Genomic DNA, 18,132 nt, shown 5'->3' with positions numbered 1-18,132 from the left:
AGTAAGCAACTTGTGCCCTTCCAGTATTGCTGATTACAACTTCTCTCAATCCTAGTCACTACCGCCACAGTAAGGGAAGAGAGGAGTGCAATCCAACAACATCTGAAATGCCACAAGCTGCCCACTTGAGGCCCAGAAGACACATTTTAAAACAAAGACTGCAGTCTTAGCAAGAAAGCTGTCCATGTTAACAATTATTAATAATTAAATCCTGTCTGTAATGTATCCTAAAGCACAGTGGTCCCCAACCTTGGGTAATCGAGGTGTTCTTGGACTGCAGTTCCCAGCATTCACCACCAGCTATGCCGGACAGGGTTTCTGGGAGTTGCAGTCCAAGAACTCTTGGGTTACCCAAGGTTGCGGACCACTGCTATAGCATATGTATCTCTCATGCAACCCCTTGCTCCCCCGATGATCTCTCCATTACTTTTGCAAGCTCCTGTTCATTCACACTGGCTGTAGCACTGGCGTTCTTCCCAGAGGGCCATTCATTGTTCATGCCATTGGCTTCTTCTTTAGCATAACTGTGCACTGTGAGGATCTCGGTCTGCTCCACAGCCTGCCTGGGGAAATCAGATGGTTCAGAATCTGAGGAACCTGAAGAGAGAGAAGAACTAGACTGCAGGCTGGAGACAGAGCTCTGCTGCTTCATGGCAGACTGGGTCAAAGCTGAAGTCACAGAATGTGAAATGGAGAGATCCAGAACAGCCGCTTCTGGTTCCTCCTCCTCTTCCTCCTCCTCATCCAGTTTGACATTTTTCAGTTCTTCAAATTTTACATCTGAGGAATCTCCATATTCTGGATCAAGAACAAAGTTTAAAGCACTCATTAGCAACTGACCTTGAAAAAATATATCCAAAGCACTTCTTAAAGCCTGAAAATTAACTAGGGCTTCCAGAGATGAGCCACTATGGGGCACCAAGTTACACAAGCACTGCCCCAATAAGTCACGTTTCCGGCTATAAATTCAAAATCTGAGAAAACATTCCAGCTCAGTCCTTTCCCCTAATCTCGTAACATATATACAACCATCTCATCCATATTATTTAATACAGGATTCTATCTCACCTCCATCTACATCCCAACTACACTGCTCAACTATTCCAAAAAATGTAACACATTGTGTTACGTTACCTTTAAGTAACTTAACACAGTTAAGTTACTTTTTTAATGATTTGCATGAGAAGCTGCTTGTCACTGTCACCACTGACAGCTCTCCAATTCCACAGCAATTCCTTCACAATATTTGGTTGAACACCCAGTTCTTTGGGGTTCATTGCTACTCACTTTTAATGTTTTTAACGAAAAGCTTTTGATAGCATATCACTGGTAGATTGTGTCAAATGATGAAGATGAGCAGCTGAGGTAAATATAACTTCAAAGAAACCATCTAGCTTCTGTGCACTTGCCCCAGTCACCTTGAAAATGTCTTTTCTATTCAGCTTTAAATATTTTTTCCTATTTCTTTGTTGGGCTGCAGTGGACATGAGCACAGCCAGAGAGTCGTAAAATTACCTGGGGGTGCAAGCCCTTGGTCTCCTTGTTGCACAGGCTCCCTAGCAGGTCCAACTGAAGACTCTGCAACATCCATCTCGAATTGCACTGCGGCAAACTCCTCCTTTGGAAAGGCTTCACTTTGGCTCACTTCATGAGGAACCTCCAAGCAGACCCGGTGTCGCTTAGTTCCAATGCGATGCCTGGGCACACTGCAATAAATAAACCTACATATTAAACAACTCTAACCAGCATGTTATGCTGCTCTCTTTAAGGACTAGATTGTTTATAGCCTTTCACAAGCCAAAACTGCAGCTCTAAAATAGCTGTATTTGCATGGAGATAACATACTATCCACAAGAGAAAAATGCTGACAGGGCACCTCAACCCACTCTCTGGTACAGGATGACTCAGATGATAGGCATTCATTGACACCAATAGTTGAAAGAAGTGTTGTACCACTTCTTTCTCAACTGCAAATAACCCTTATTGCAAGGAGAAGAGTCAAGCAAGAGACAAATGGACTATTACAAACAAGTCCGCTTCCACATGTGAATAAAAATATCCACTTTGAATGTAAACTTGTATCAGCCAGAAGGTTGCTATTTTTACGCTAATATAATAAGATACCCGAATTAAAGCTACATTAACCTTTTACATGCTTTCTCATTGGCCTATGAGACAAATATTTTTGACACAATCTGTTCAAAGATATCAGCCATCTTCCTTCAGATTTGTTTTCTTACATCTACAAATTCACCAGCATACTGCAAGATGGATTTAAAAAAACATTTTTAATAGGCACAGCCCAAGTAGGTTGACTATTACTTTAGGTCAAAATCAAATGTGTGGAGAAGTTGAATGAATGAATACTAAAGAAAATAAGAGGAAAGAAAGAAGTTGGGTAACACTATCATGTTCCCATAGCCTGCAGTTTTTAACAGTCTTTTAAGACAGAATGCAGACGAATTGCATATATGCTTGGTAGTACAAGTTCTTCTACACATTAAACTACAATTTCTATGAATAAAAAATACTCAAACATACTTCTTCTTTTCTGTCTCTTCATCTGATTTGCATTCTTCTTCCAGTTCCAGTTCCTCAGGGCACTGTTTCTCATTTTTAACTTTCTGGAGTAGTTCGCCCTTGAAAAACTCTGCTGCCTCTGGTGTCGGAAGAGTATGATCAATGGATGTTGTATCTTTCCCTGCTTTCCAGAGCTTGTAGCGATCTGGCTGGTATTTCCTCACAAAAACATCCATGGAGATTTTGACCATGTCCTTTCGGCATGAACACTGTACGAAACATCAAACTAGATTAGGGCACATACTTCCTTTCAATCTAATATAATGTCTTCCATGCTTTCTGCTCCTGTAATCACTGAAAATTTTCAGATTAAATCATCCCAAATCAGAGCTAATAGTAGATGCAGAGCTTTGAAGCAGAAAAGGGAGATGGAAACAATGCCAGTTTGCTATGGGCTTGCATTCTGAGGCCAACGGATTTCTTGGATGCATTCTGTATCTTAAATTTGTAAATGATGCAATTAAATAAAATACAGAATCAGTAAACGTCTTGTAATTATCTGAGGCTACAACATTATCAATGGTAATAGGCATAGACCTGATCAGACCTCCTGAAGGAAAAACCCTGGGAATCTCAGGGAGGAAGGTATATGTTACATCCAACTTATCTGAAGAGTACTGGGTGAATCAGCAGGCTCCATTACTGTATTTCTATTTCAGAAGTCTTATTTTTACACAGTGGATAAAGCCAAGTGTAGGTACATTTGAGAAACTATGTTAACAGGCAACTGTGGAGTTTAGCTTAACAAATGAGAATTGTTCTCAATTAATGTATTGCAATGGCTATTCTGACCGTTCAAGGTAAGAAAGCAACAATAGTTCTGTACAGCAAATCACAAGAAATTCAGAGACCTTTTTTGTAGCAAACCTCACTGTGCATGCTTATAAATGATCTCAATCTCAAAAGGTTAAAATATTTATTCCAGCTCTTGTTGTCCATGACTATTGATAAAAAATAATTTATTGCCATTTACCATAGAACATCGAGTGGCTAAACAGACAACAAAAATATCATTTTTCTAAACATATGGGGAGAAGGAAACAAGACACCTACTAGAACCGATTGCTTTCCATACTCAATCCACCGGAGTGTGGCAAAATTAGTAGATTCAGCACAGTTGAAGCCATGATTAAAACCAGCATGATATCCATAAGGAAAGGTTATCATGAATTCACCTGCTTCTTGGGTAATCTGGAAGAGAGAAGTATACAAGTATTGCTATAGTTCATAATCTCTACAACTCATTCTTCTATTAGTACTATAAGAATGGAAATAAAAAGGTTTTTTATGCCTATCTTTCTGGAAAAATGATATAGAACAAGGATGAATATCATTTAGGCTTTAAGATGTCGCTGAACTGCAACTCCTATCAGTCCCATAGTCAATTATGATGAAAGTGGAGAAGACTCCAACAACATCTGTAGAGTAAGACATTCCTATTTCGATACAGAAAAAGATGACCCGCTTAAATATCCCAAAAAGCCAAAAATGTATTCTGAGAATGTAACTGGGAAATAAACCATTAAGTTAAAAACCAACAAGCAAATAAAACAAAGACGGGAGGTTTGTTGAAGAACTACGTAGGGCAGCGGTCTCCAACCTTTTTAACCCTGTTGGGGAAGGCAGGGCAGCATACTCAAAGGAGCACACTTCTCTCTCTCATGCAGACGTGCTTATACAGATGTGTGAAGGAGCTGGAGGACACTCGTGTGGGCGTGGACGCACTTGTGCACATGTGCAAAGGGTGGCGCAGTGCTCAGGCGCGCACTTGTAAGAATGCACAACAGGCCGGGTGGCACTCGGGGGGGCAGTCATGTGCATGGTCAAAGGGGTGGGGAGCACTCGTGTGCATGCACAAAGGGGTTGTGCGGGGCGGAGTGTGTGCGGGGGGGACAGGTCTGTCTCCATGGCCCAGTCCGGCTCAGGCCATGGACCTGACTCTAATTATGACTAATTTTATCTGGCCTATTTCACTTAGGTTAAAAAAAGAACAATCTACAACTTAATTATATATGATTGAAAACACACCTGTAAACAAATGTTTAGATTAATTATTGGGAACTAAAGCTTCAAAAGACTGATAACTAGCAACATCACAAAACTGCCTTTTCTCTTTCACCATGCAAAAACTGTATAAATAGACTCAGAAGAGAATTATGTCGAGGTGAGTTATGCTAACTCAGCAGAAATCAAATGCATCACACACACCACCACCTTGCACTGCATCAAGCGGTACATCTCAGAACTCATTTGCAAAGCTGCAAGTAAGTTGCCAAATTTAAAGCAAATTACACCATTCTGAAAATGGGAGCAGAAGAGACATGTCAAAGTTTTAACTTAGTCATTTGAGATAACCCAGGCTCTGCAACAAATTTCTGATATGTGGAATGCTTCTGACCATGGCTTTGCTTAGTCCATTTCATGCTCCACGCCCTGGTTTTCTTATTCCCCACTAAAAAGTCAGCAGGGGGCATAAAATAATTTTAAATGCAAAACAATCAAATCAGCAGTCAGAAGAGCAAGTGTTAACCTGAGCTGTTATAGGATTTGATATAGTGGTGCCCATTTACATCTACACAGTAATCTTCAGTTTATCCACCAATTTCTTTAGGTAGGTAACATGTCCTTCTCTAAAAAGTCCTCCTTGTGAACTGACCTGTCTAGACAATAATGGTTTTCTCTGCACACTTCATACATCTATGCATCTCTTCTTCAGTCCTCCTTTTATATATCCTCTCTCTCATTCCTCTTCCTCCCAGTTTTCAGACTTCTTCTCACTCAGAGTCAACAACAAGTGAGTACCAAACATGTGCAGGCCAATATCCTACAGCAAATGTTCAATGTGCAAGTCAAAGATAGACCCATACTGGATACTTTTTTTCCCCACATACTCTGGAAAAGCCTAGCTGCTGGCATAACAGAGCACTGTATATGTTGAACATGGCAGAATAATTCTGGCCACAAAGTGCCGTTTTGAGAAGCAATTAATTTTATGCCCCCCTCCCCCGAAAAAATCAGGGGGGCATCTGCACATTTCTGGATTCCTGTTGTATGCAACAGTTAACATTTTAACTACATGATTAAGGGCACTCAAATAATTGAATTCCAGTGAAAACAAAGGGTATTGGGTTTTTGGCCTTTTTATCTGCTCTTCAATATCCCACTGCTACAATCTTGCAATTGTCTCAGGTGGTTCCTGCATTTGCTCTGAAGATGTAGCTACACCAGTTCTCCTTCCATACCTTGTCAAATGGGATGCCATACTTCTTCAGTATTGATGGAGAAATCAGGGTCATCTTGTGACGGAGAAAAGCTTCACAGCTCTGTGCACTTCCGGGAAAGAAACCTGTTTAAGTGGGAAAAAAACTGGTTGCTTTTTCTGTCTAGACAGACAACTGAATAAAAAAAGGCTTCCCCTATACTCTCCCACTAAGGACCTAAATACTTTAAGTCAAGCAATTATGAAGGAGAGAAAAAGAATTACAAATAACTGACAAAACAAACAGTAGCTAAAAGGCATCTTTTAGGACAAGAGGTGCTCAGGTTGCAGCCACAGTTTCTCTTACGGAACAGTGAGGTTACACTTTCTATTATGACATCTCTTGCCACAATGCAACTACTTAGAAGGATGTAGATTTTTTCCATTAGCAGTGCAGAAAACAGGTCCATGGCCTAGTAGATTTTAAACATTTTAAAAGAACATTTGTATATTATGTAAGGAAGGCAGAATGGCATACATAAGATCCACTTCCAACATCTAGTAGGGTTGACTGTTTGTATTGAGAGTCCACTTTTAGATGGGGTCCTGAAAGGTGATGAATTGTGTTTCTAGAATTCTGTAGAGGGAGAACCACAACTATCACTTTATTTATTTTTATTTATTTATTTGATTTTTACCCCGCCCCTCTAGACCATGTCTATCACTTACATAATCCCTGAGCCTATTTTGGATTTTAAAATGCCTTTTTTGAAATTATTTTGTTTCTATTTCAGAAAAAAAGGCCTTTTCATACTTAAAACAAGCCAAGGTATGGAGGTTCCACAGGAAAGTAGTGCCCCTTCAGAGGAACTTGGAGGGCGTAATTCTCCATTTCCCACTCAATTCTCTTCAGCCATCTAAGGTCCATGGAAAGCAAGAACATGCTCAAATCCAAAGATACTACTTAACCTGTTGGGCACAACCCTCCACATTCACATATGCAGTGAGTCTCTGCATAGCAGGTCTTTAAAGTCTCAACAGAGATCCTTCCTACATTTGATCAATTAGCATCCTAGTGGTGTCATGGTTTGAATGTTTGTTATACAAAGTATGTGCTCTGTCACATACAGCCCCTCGTCTTCTTATGTTCTATGCTCAAACTGATTTACCAACATTAGTTCCCAGCAGCACAATCACCACTGTAACAGTAAACGCACACATGCTTTGGTGTGACTATTGCAGGCACCTATTGCATAGTGCAGATGACTAACAGTTGCTCTTTCAACTCAAAGAATGTAGAAGCTGAGAAGTTGGCCATGAAATTTTGCTAACTTTTAAGACACAATGAAAGCTTGTCCATATCTGTTTCCATAAACAAAAGAAAAGGAAGCAGTGCAAAGATAATTTATTCAATATGCCATTTTTTAAAAAATTAGCTCTCTTAAGAATTAATACCTAGAGCAACAAATCCTTGTGAGATGATCTCAACAATTTCATCACTCCATTCATAAACTATTTGGGAAAGAGAGGTTTAGTAAATGGCATCTGTGTCATAACACTCAATTCAGGCTACAGCTATGGTAATGTTATGTTACACCTCTGCTCAAAAACAAATCATTTTTGAGACAAAAGAGATTGTTACCTTTAGCAAGACGTTCTAGCCGTTTCCCATGCTCTGGAGGAACAGAATACCTGTAAAACCCAAACAATTAAGAAAACAATAAGAATTTCAGGCTCAATGCTGCAAGAAAGTTTAACAGGCAAATAATTATGATTTTCACAGTAAGAAAATTTAAATCAATTCACCTTCCTTTCTACTTTTGTTAAACTGAGAAAATCAGAAAGCTTGTTTTCCAGAAAGGCTGGCAGAAATTCTGCTGTATCTCTCTGCATGTGTAGTGGATATGATGTCACCGATAATGGCAAAGCAGATGATTAAATGTGATTTTGGAGTACAATGCAATTCAGTACCACAAAAGTCACCAGATAAAGCCTTTAATCAGTGTTAGTTTGCTACTACTTCAGATTTAAAGAGCAGGATTTCAGCTCCTGTCTTACTAGATAATTCATTAAATAAAAATATACAGACAAGCAAAGTATTATATTTTTCTGTATTATGTATGTAACTACAAGTAGAATTATTGTATATCATTCATTCTTTCTTTAAGGATTGTCTCACCATGATTTTGGTTCTCCAAAATGCAAGTAGTTGATACTGTAGAGATCCATGTCCTCAGTGTGCCAAGCAAAGGAAGTTTTCCACATCCCAAAATAGAGATACGGTGTATTCACCCCTTCAATGGTAATGCCACTTTCATTCTCCACGATATCCAAAATTGTATTCAGACGGCCAATATTCCACTCATCTACATGCTTTAAAAAAAATTAAATGAAGATAATCAAAGAAGAGCCACTAGCTTATATGGCACCAGCTGTCACCCTCTTACTATCCTTTACTTTATACCATGTATACCCAAGCCACTTTGGGTCCTTTTAAGGACAAAGGCAGGGTAAAATATTTTAAATAAATAAATACTAACCCATATCTACTGCTTCCAAAACTACCATGGTTTTCAAAATAAAAAGAGTTTATAACATTATTTAATATGTATTTCTCCTATTCTCTACCGTATTTATTGCTCCGGTAAGTGGGGATGGATATACTTGCATTAGACTAAAACAGATACCACCTTCAACAGCACAATTTGATGCCTAGAAGAGCTTAGTATTAAAGCAGTTTATAATTAGCACTGAAAATCTATAAACTCCAACATTATTAGAGAAGCCCATGTGTCCCGTTCCCTCTTTACCTTGTCATAGAGTGTGCCATTAACATCTGCACCATAGATTGGAGCATTGAATGTAAGATTTTTCCAATATTTGCGTTCAAGATCTTCAAAGTCTGTATACCGAGGTGTACAATACCTAAATTAGAATAGATTCATTTTTATAAACAATTTCTCCACTAACTTTCTTGTCCATGGATCATCACAAAATGAGCCAGTTTTTTAAACACCACAGACAGATGTTTAAGCAAGAAGTGGATTAAGTACAAACATTGAAAACCATAGAGTAAAAGATAATAAACTGCTATCTCCCTTCATACCTGAAGTGGCACACTAGGCAATCACACTTAAATACTACACCAAATACTTTCAATGTTTTGAAAACTAAAAGGCTTCAGGGAAGATATTGCATGGCTGAACAATTTTCTCCAAATTGTTTTGGTAATAACACTTGACAAAGCAAGCAAAGGGACATCCAGGCAGGTTTCATCAGGGTAAAAACTGGAACCACAGAAATGGATCAAACCCAGTATCTTTTAGAGCAGTGGTTCTTAACCTTTGTTATTTGGATGTTTTTGAACTGCAACTCCCAGAAACCCCAGCCAACACAGTTGGTGGTGAAGGCTTCTGGGAGTTGCAGTCCAAAACATCTGAGTAACCCAAGGTTAAGAACCAGTGTTTTAGAGTTTGCATGTTCTACATTGCTCCTTGGAGCTGTCCCATTCCTTTGTGCACTGGGAAGTGCATTTTTAATAGAAAATAAATGGCAGTCCATACACACAGAAGCTTCTTTACAGAACCTTAATCCACTTAAGTACACTCTATATTGCATTTAATCCACCTCCTGCTTAAACATCTAACTGTAGCTAAACTCCAAACTGGGCATCAGATTTTGCCTGGATTGTGATTGCTCAGAATACAGACCTCTGTATCTACAACTCATACTTGTACGATTGAATTAGTTCAACAATATTAGCTTATACTATCACTTTGTTTTTCATTACTTTAAGCAAAAAAAGGTATAGAAATTTATTCAAAATATACTTCCAAAAATTGATATAACTCGTACTATACAAATCACAGTTGAACATTTTAGACATTAACAACACAACTACAAATAGTTTTAATTTAACAGAGATTAACTCCACATAGTGATCCCTCTATAATTCAGAACACTGGTGATGTTTTAGAAGATTTCCAACTATTTTAATTTTTTCACCTTTCCCTAATCTTCCCTTAGCAACCACAATGAATAACTGCTCTATATCCTGCTTATAGTAATCTGGAAAAACTATTTAAGCAGAATATAGTCACTCTTCTATAAATCACCGACTGTACACTTTTTATTTACAGAGAAATAGGAAGCATCAGAGAGATACTTAGCAATGTCCTTACTTATCACTGTTCGCTATCTTTCTGAACTCGCGGACTGTCATAGCTTTCTTCTGGATGTTATACTGTGTGAAGAGACCTGACTGGCCAGTGACGACTTGCTGAATGGGAGCAGGGATATTCAAATCATCAATATCATCATACCATCTTCTTGGCTTCCATTCCTTAGGAGGAACAACCTACAAAATTCAGAAGACAAACAAGGAAAAGGCTTACAAAATCCAGCAAGTAAATAAGTCTACAGAGAGTAGATCTGAAAACATTATTTCTATCTTAATTTCAGATAGTATTCCTGTAAATGTAATAGTGTGTTCACTGGTTCAAAGAATGCTGTAATAAGGCATTCTATTTAGTACCTTATAATAATAGAAGGAAAGCTAAACACATCAAAACTGCATAATTTACCTGCAACAGCCTTGTAACATACCATACGGTATTTCCCCAAAGTAACAATTGTTAATAGGGGTACAGGAGACATCCTACAAGGACAGACAACCAAATTCTTCAGGCTGCCAGTAATTTCAAATGCTGGGTACACAGGACTTTTAAAATTCAAGTACTAAAACTATAAATATATATGTATTATCCAAAGTACCAATCACCATAACCATCAATTAGAATTAGACTGTTCACATAAATTACAATAAACACTGGCTGTAAAATTATTATTATTATATTAAAAATGTTATGTGAAAGGCAGGTTAGTACATGATGCCAGGTTGCACCTGCTTAGGAGCACTCCTGTATAACTAGTACAATACTTCAGCTTAAAAATTGGATGCCAAAATGGCTCCTGTGTTGATACTAAAAACTACCCAAAATACCCACTGGTGAGTAAGGAAAAAAGTATCAAGGATCAGTTACCAGTAAGTAACTTCCACAGAGTAGCATTCTGCTTATAAAAAAGTGCCTAAAAGATACATTTCTATGTCAATGGTCCAAAGCCCTCCTACTGCTAATAGATTACTAGAAACAGTGCATATCTTTATTTTTAGAGGTTTTTGCGCACCAAAACCATAGTTCTAAGAATTTATTCTGGAAAATGGATAAACATTTTGGCACACCCTACAGAAATAACATTCTACATAGACTCATTTGTGCTACTCTCATAATTTCACAAAACAGTGGCTTATACTTCCTATTTCTCTTTACAGTATTTTCTTAAAGCAAACACTGTCATACAAATGCATAACCTTCTTCTATTTCCAGTAAGATAATTAATCACATATTCCAAAGAACCCATGTTGGGTAGACGTAGAAATAATAATGGGGTCACACATGCTGACTCTGGCCAAATGTGTATTAAGGCTGTGCCCTCATCCATATCTCCCTGTCCTGAGTAAAGAGGTATGAATGGAAGTTATTCACATCTAGGTGGAGATGTTCGCTGAGTTCAGATCTGGCTATTCTGGCAGTAGTATGTCTGGGTAATGAAGGCTAGGATCACATAAGAGGGTTAATATCAGCATGCTTGGCCTGACCCCTGCTCCAATTTGAGACTTTATGCATTCTTTGAAATGCATGAGTATAAAAATTTCTGACAAATTATCTAGTGAAGCTGTAGAATGCCGGAATCACTACCCTTGATTCATAATGAAAATAAACAAATGCATTTTTATAATCAGTCAGATGTATCTGTAATAGGAATAATCTCTGATCTCTGATGACTACCCTGCATGGTAAGCATTAGCAACACTGGAGCACAGAGTGATGTCCTCTGAAGATGCCAGCCACAGAGTCTGGTGAAAGGTTAGGAAGAACAACCTTCAGAACACGGCCAAAGAGCCCGAAAAACCCACAACAACCATTAGATCCCGGCCGTGAAAGCCTTCGCGGATACCTTTTGCAGTCTTTCTTACCTTTGCCAGTCCAGCTCGATGGGCTCCTTGGGACTCTATGTATGCAACGTATCGGCTGAAATTTTTGAACTCTTCCATAGTTGGATGGAAAGTCATTATCCTGGCGCTTGGATTTAGCTTCTCTAATTCGGATGCCATTGTTCACAATTGTGTTTGTCACATGTGAAAAAGGCTTAATACACCTACAGAAAAAAGAATACAAACAGGCTATCTAGAGCAGAGGAAGCATAATAAAGCACAATGAACATAAAAGTATTGTATTTAGTTTAAAAAATAGCGAAACTAAGGCCCAACTGCCTTGAGAATGAAATAATAGAAAACCTTTCTAACACTTATCTTGATGTAATCAACTCCTGATGTCAGCGTGTCTCTCTAACTTCAATGTGCACATTAAGTGCAACATTGTTTTAAAAAAGCCCGACAAAGCACAAAAATCAGTGTGTATCTCCTATATGGCTCTTTACTTTGGGAAAAAAACCCTCATAATTGCTATTTTGGCTACTGGAAACTAAGGTAAAGAAACGGTTTGATGACTACTAGAGAAATAGTGTAGGATATAGTGTCAGATTAGGGCTTTGGCAACCTGAATTGTGCCAGTATCAAGGCCACTCCTTAAATATCACACATACTTTGGAACCCCTACTAGGATCGTCTAAGTCTGAATCAACTTAACAACATGACACAGAGAAAGCACACGGGGGGGGAGGGAGAAAGAGTACGAGTACCATGAATTACAAGGCATCAGTTTTGAGACAACTGCTTCTAAGCAAACCACTACGCCAAAGAAAAAGGAAGGGAAAGGGAAACATGCCTCAGTTGCAGTGCACATGCACCTTCCCACATCCGTGTTTTGTGTTTATACATAAGGTAGAAAAGCCTGGCCAACAGAGAAAAAGAAGGGGAGCTGCACCCACCCCCGGCTGCTCAAAGGGTCGGGTTGCCTACGGGCAGGGGGCCTTGCAGTTCCCCTTCCCTGGTGGCGGACGGGGGGGGGAGAGAGAGAGAAGAATCAGTCCCCCCCCTCACTCGTGGCTGAGGGAGGGGTGAGATGGAGAGAAGGGAACCGACCGACGCTTCCTTCTCCGGCGCAGAGAAAAGGAGGCCCTGCCGTTGAGAGGGAAGCACCGCCGGGCCTCTCTTCCACCGCACAGGAAGGAAGGAAGGAAGGAAGGAAGGAAGGAAGGAAGGAAGGAAGAAGAGTCCGTCTTCCACTCCCACCTCAAGCCCCATCTTACTCGTCTTCCCTGCGGGGAACCCGAGCGCTCCCGAAGAGTCTCATCCCCCGATCAACGACCCAGGCCAGCCGAGGAAACCGCGCCCGCACCACGCTCCCCTTCCACCCACCCATTTCCCCACTACTCTCACGGCCCACCTTCGGCCACGGATCCCCGAGCAGCAGCAACCCCCCCCCCCTTCTTACTCACCGAGGCCCTCGCAAGGACCACCTCAACCAACCTCTGACAGGGCCCGAAGAGTATTAGCCTGGGGCCAGCACCGTCCTTGGGCCCGCCCCCTCACGGCACGCTCACTACTTTCCCCAGCCACGTCCAATCCTCACAAGCTCCTGCGTCGACTTTACTCTCTCATTGCCTACGTACGCTGTCAATCATTTTACGTCTTCGTTGCGTCAGCTTTGCGACAGCCGCTCGAATTACCGCTCCCCGCCGTGAAAGTAGTTCGGCAGTGATTTACGAACTGTGGGCGACGTCGTTACGCTTCTGTTTTGTTCGAGGCGAAAGGGGATCCATCCGCTGAAGTTATTAAGGAGAGCGTGCCGTCTGTATCTGTTCCTGTCTCGTCTCGTCTTTTCATTCCCCCTCCGCCCCCGACTTCTGCTCTTCTCCCCATGAGTTTAAAGTAATTATCATTCAAATCCAGTTAGTAAAGTAAAACGTATGAATGAAGCTAGCCAATCATTGGGGAAAAGTATTGTTGCTAAGCAGATTTCGTACCAGGCAAAGATGCTGAGCTATGGAGAAACCAAGCCATGGCGCTCTTGACGCGGTGTTGCTGTTACCTAATGTCTATTTCTGTTGTTAGCACTGAAGAGTAGCAGAAACACATAACAGCTGGCTGATAAGGTGGTAGTAATACAGTATACGCATCCGCCAGATACAGTAACTGTTTTTGTATCTGTTTGATTTTGCATTGACTTAGGAAAAGAAAGTGATTTCTTAAGGAATTATAGGGATGAAATATCTTGGCCTGGATCCGTTTTGATTGTGCCAGACAGGTTTGCTTTGATCTCCTGTATGTTATTTACAAACAAAACAACTACCCATCCAACCTGTTCCTCCCATTCATTGTTAAAAACAGGTCAAGAAAGTTATCACCGGAAACTGGTGGCCCCATACCTTTGGAATAAATTATCAGTAGAGCTTCTTCAGGAAACCCTCTCGGTTTTTATGCAGTTACTTAAAACAGAATTATTTAAAGGTGCTCATTATTAATATGTGTTATTTCATATCCCAACTGCAGTTAAATGTGTTTACTTTTGATCAGATTTGGCAAGTCGTTGCTTTATTTTGCCATGTATTTTTTTTAATAATTGTTCTTGTACTACTGTATTTGAAATTTATGTGTTAGCTGGTATCCACCCAGAGAGTGTGTATTGCACTATTGGGCATTATATATGTTAAATAAATAAATAAACAAATACATTTAGAGGAACAACCACACTGCACCTCAGTTAACCCACTTTAGGTCCATCAAGACTGAGCTGTTCTGCAGCTGTTGTCACCCCTTGATGCAGCCTTTTACTGATCTTGAGAAGTTTTTTCCTGCTTGCTTTTGGAGGGGAAGGGAAACTAAGCTTTCCAATTCTTTTTAATGGTTGCTAACTGACACAGTACATCAGCAATGTTTTTACAAGGCTTTAAAAACCTTTTCAAAGCATTGCTGATACATGAGAAGCAATTAAAAGGAAATACAAAACTTGCTTTCCCTTTTTCTTCAAAGGTGGTGAGTGGAAAGGAAGCATTGCATTTCTCAAGACTGTTAAGGGATTTCACCAGAGGGCCAGCCAGCCAGCTGCTTTGGTTCTACCCCAGTGATCACACAATAGAACCAAAGCAAAACACTCCCCCCCCCAAAAAAAACCCAAACAAAACAGTAGCCCCTGCCTGGGACCCAAAAAAGCATGGATAAGCATTGATTGGAGTGGCTTGGTTTTCAGTGTCACATACATGTGGTTGCTGGGAAATGCAATAACCCAACCTGCCCCCAGGCCAAACCAAACTGGAAAAAAAGTCAGTCTGATCACACCCTTTGTGAGTTGTAGCAGAAATAATGGTGAATTGTATGGCATTTTAAAGACAAATTATTTCAAATGGCATAAGCTTTTGTGGACTGTGGCTCACTTCATCAGCTGCATCTGAAGCATTAGATAACAGTTGAAAAAAGTTTATGCTGCTAACATGTCAGGTTTAAGGTACATAAAAGTATTTAATGAAAATGAAAACTTTTAAGATTCATTCTTTCCTGTAGGAAAACCTTGCTATTATTTGTTTATTTGCAACAATTCATCACTTTCATGTACCTAACGTTTTCATATCAAGACTGAAGCCTACATTGGAACAAGTTCAGTTTTTATCAGGGAGGTTGCATGCCTTTACTGTATTATGTTACCAGTGTTGTGGTTGTGTCAGTGCAGCAGTGGTCTTGTGTATAAGAAGCTGCCTGGGAGAGATGGAGGGTTTTTCTACTTTGGTGGCTAAATTCTAGATTTGTTTTTCTGTTGAACTGGTGTTTTTATTGTTGTTTTCTAGGTGTTAGGTGAAGTCTGTCATCCTCGCTGGGCTTAACTGACTTACGTTCTTCTTGCTGATTTAAAAACTGAAGTTACCTTTCTACTGTACTTTTTTGCTGTCTTTTCTTTTGTAGTTGATGGTCTGATTTGACAATCTGTTTAGTGCAAACTGTCTTGAGATGTTGGAAACAGGGAATATAAATTTGCAAAAATAATATCACAGGACAGACTGATGTAAATAAACTTTTAGTATACACTTGTATCTTTATGAATTACGTGCATACAGATAGGTACAGTACAGCTATAGAAGACTGGTCACTGAAAAGTTCATTTCTGGATGACTCCCAGAAGTGCTTCCCACAAATGTTGGCCCTCATAACTCAAACCATACGTTACTGGCATTTCAAAAGACTGGTCCATTTCAATTAACAGGCCCAGTGTGCCTGCTGATGGCTGTGCAATCCAGACAAACTCTTTTGTTGGATACAAGGATTATCATTTGAGACCTATTGGCTTGCTGAATAAACCTTGGTTGCAAGTAAGAAGTTCAGTTACATATACGGCTTTAGGTAGGATTATTGTTCAATGGTAGCAACGTATGGGGACCAGATGTATCATGTTTACACAAATCTCTCTCTGGTTTCTGTTGACTTGTTCCTAAGCATATGATTCTAGTTATGCAGCAAAATCTTACGGAATAAAGTTCCATCTGATTCACATGAACTTAACGATCTCGTAAATCAACAGAGGAACCATCTCACCAAAGGAAATTCTCTTTCAATTAGAGATGGGCATGATCCGCAGTTTGGTGCTTCATTGTGGTTTGGCGAATTGGGCCCACAGGTGTTGCATGGGTGCCTTGGATCCCCTGCCCCACCTCCTCCCATAGGCCCTCACTGAATGCTTGCGGGAGGGGGATCTGGAGCGTCCAAGCAACACCTGTAGGTCTGATATGCTGAACCAAGCTGAAGTGTGGATTGTGCCAATTTCTAGTTTAAATTGTGGGGCTTGTTCAGTCAGTGTAGTAAAGCACTATGCTTGTGTGGGTACTTGGCAAAGTAAGTACTTTGCTGGTAGGTAGGTTTTGTAAAATAAACTCTCCTCGAACACTATATTTCAAATGAATCATTTTTTCCCTAACAGCCTTCTTCATTGTCCAGCTTTCACACCCGGACATAGCATTTGGGAATACAGTAAAGTGGATGATCTTGGCCTTGGTCTCCAGTGACACATCTTTACATTTATTGCTCCCTTTCTGAATTTGAGCTTTTTTCTGATTTCTTGTCTGTGGTCTCCATTTGGATTGATGATTGAACCAAGGTATTCAACATTTGTAACAATATCAGTTTCTTCATTGTCAACATTAATGTTGAGCAGTTCTGTAGTCTTTAATTTTCTATTCTTTATGTTTGGCTGCAGTCCCATTTGGCGTTTCTTTCACTTTCATCAGTAGTTGTTTCAAGTCATTGCTGCTTTCTGCCAGTAAGAGAGTGTCATTTGCATATCATAAATTACTGGTGTTTTGTCCACAAATTTTCACTCCTCCTTCAACTGAATCTTGTCCTGCTTTCTGTGTGATATATATTTTGCATATACAGTAGTTTGAACAGTCAGGGAAATAAAATGCACTCTTGTCTGTGATGCCTTTGCATATAGGATACCGTTTCTGTCTTTTCATATTTTGTCCCCAAAGTAGCTTCTTGTCCACAATATAGATTAGGTGTCAGGACAATCAAATACAGTACTAACACATCCATTTTTTTAAAGAAAAACTGGTAGCTTGTCATGGTCCACACAATCAAAGGCTTTGCTGTAGTCCATAAAGCATGGACTGATCTTCTGGAATTCTTTGGTATGCTCCAGTAACTCACAAATATTTACAATATGATTTCAAAAAATTCTTTCTTTTTGGATTCCAGCTTGATCATCAGGCATTTCTCACTCCATATAAGGTATAAGCTTTTGTTGCCACACCTTGAGCACCACTTTGCTTGCATGGGAATTTAGAGCAATGGCCCTATAGCTACTGCATTTCTTGGCATCTCCTTTCGTGTAAGTTGGACATTTGCAGTTCATGGATCATTGTTTTGTTTTCCATATTTGTTGGCATATTCCTATTAGGATTTATACAGTTTGTGGGCCTGTCCAGATGTCTATATAGATCAGTATTTGGATTGCTATTGGTATGGTTTGGTTCAAACCAAATTGTGTTGTCCTCACATGATTCTAAGTAGATTGATCCATCCTGCCTCTTTAAGAACTGTCCCATTCCTTTCTGGTACAAGGATAGGGTCTTTGGGTTTTTTGGCATGATTCAATGTACTTCCAATTATCTCATTATGTAGCCTGTATAGATGGGTAATTCTCACTCAAATGGAGCTGTGTGTGGTGTTACTTACAAGGCCCTAAACGGTTTAGGACCTCGATATTTGGCGGAGCGCCTGCTTCCACCAAGGTCTACCCGGATCACCCGTGCAAGTCAGGAGGTGAGGCTGAGGAGCCTGATGCCAAGAGAAGCCTGGAAGGAGAAGACACTAAACCGGGCCTTCTCGGCGGTGGCTCCTCGCC

The 18,132-nt window shown here is 40.0% G+C and overlaps 1 protein-coding gene across 1 annotated transcript in view; it reads right to left on the bottom strand.

Moving 5' to 3' along the window:
• The window catches only part of KDM4A (lysine demethylase 4A), a 31,283-nt gene extending 17,887 nt beyond the window's left edge, over window positions 1–13,396 (bottom strand). Inside the window, exons 1-11 of the mRNA XM_020783231.3 lie at window positions 13,241–13,396; window positions 11,817–11,998; window positions 9,961–10,136; window positions 8,590–8,704; window positions 7,959–8,152; window positions 7,422–7,471; window positions 5,823–5,926; window positions 3,634–3,771; window positions 2,542–2,789; window positions 1,516–1,706; window positions 428–798 (exon numbers count right to left, since the gene is read on the bottom strand). Of these exons, the coding sequence (XP_020638890.3) occupies window positions 428–798; window positions 1,516–1,706; window positions 2,542–2,789; window positions 3,634–3,771; window positions 5,823–5,926; window positions 7,422–7,471; window positions 7,959–8,152; window positions 8,590–8,704; window positions 9,961–10,136; window positions 11,817–11,954 (1,725 nt within the window). The 5' untranslated portion in view covers window positions 11,955–11,998; window positions 13,241–13,396. The remainder of the gene's footprint in view (window positions 1–427; window positions 799–1,515; window positions 1,707–2,541; window positions 2,790–3,633; window positions 3,772–5,822; window positions 5,927–7,421; window positions 7,472–7,958; window positions 8,153–8,589; window positions 8,705–9,960; window positions 10,137–11,816; window positions 11,999–13,240) is intronic.
• Window positions 13,397–18,132: the final 4,736 nt, after the last annotated feature.

The sequence above is a fragment of the Pogona vitticeps genome, chromosome 4, assembly GCF_051106095.1.
Source record: "Pogona vitticeps strain Pit_001003342236 chromosome 4, PviZW2.1, whole genome shotgun sequence".
NCBI lineage: Eukaryota > Metazoa > Chordata > Lepidosauria > Squamata > Agamidae > Pogona > Pogona vitticeps.
Note: the sequence above shows the minus strand (reverse complement) of the source record. Positions and strands in the feature narration are given on the sequence as shown.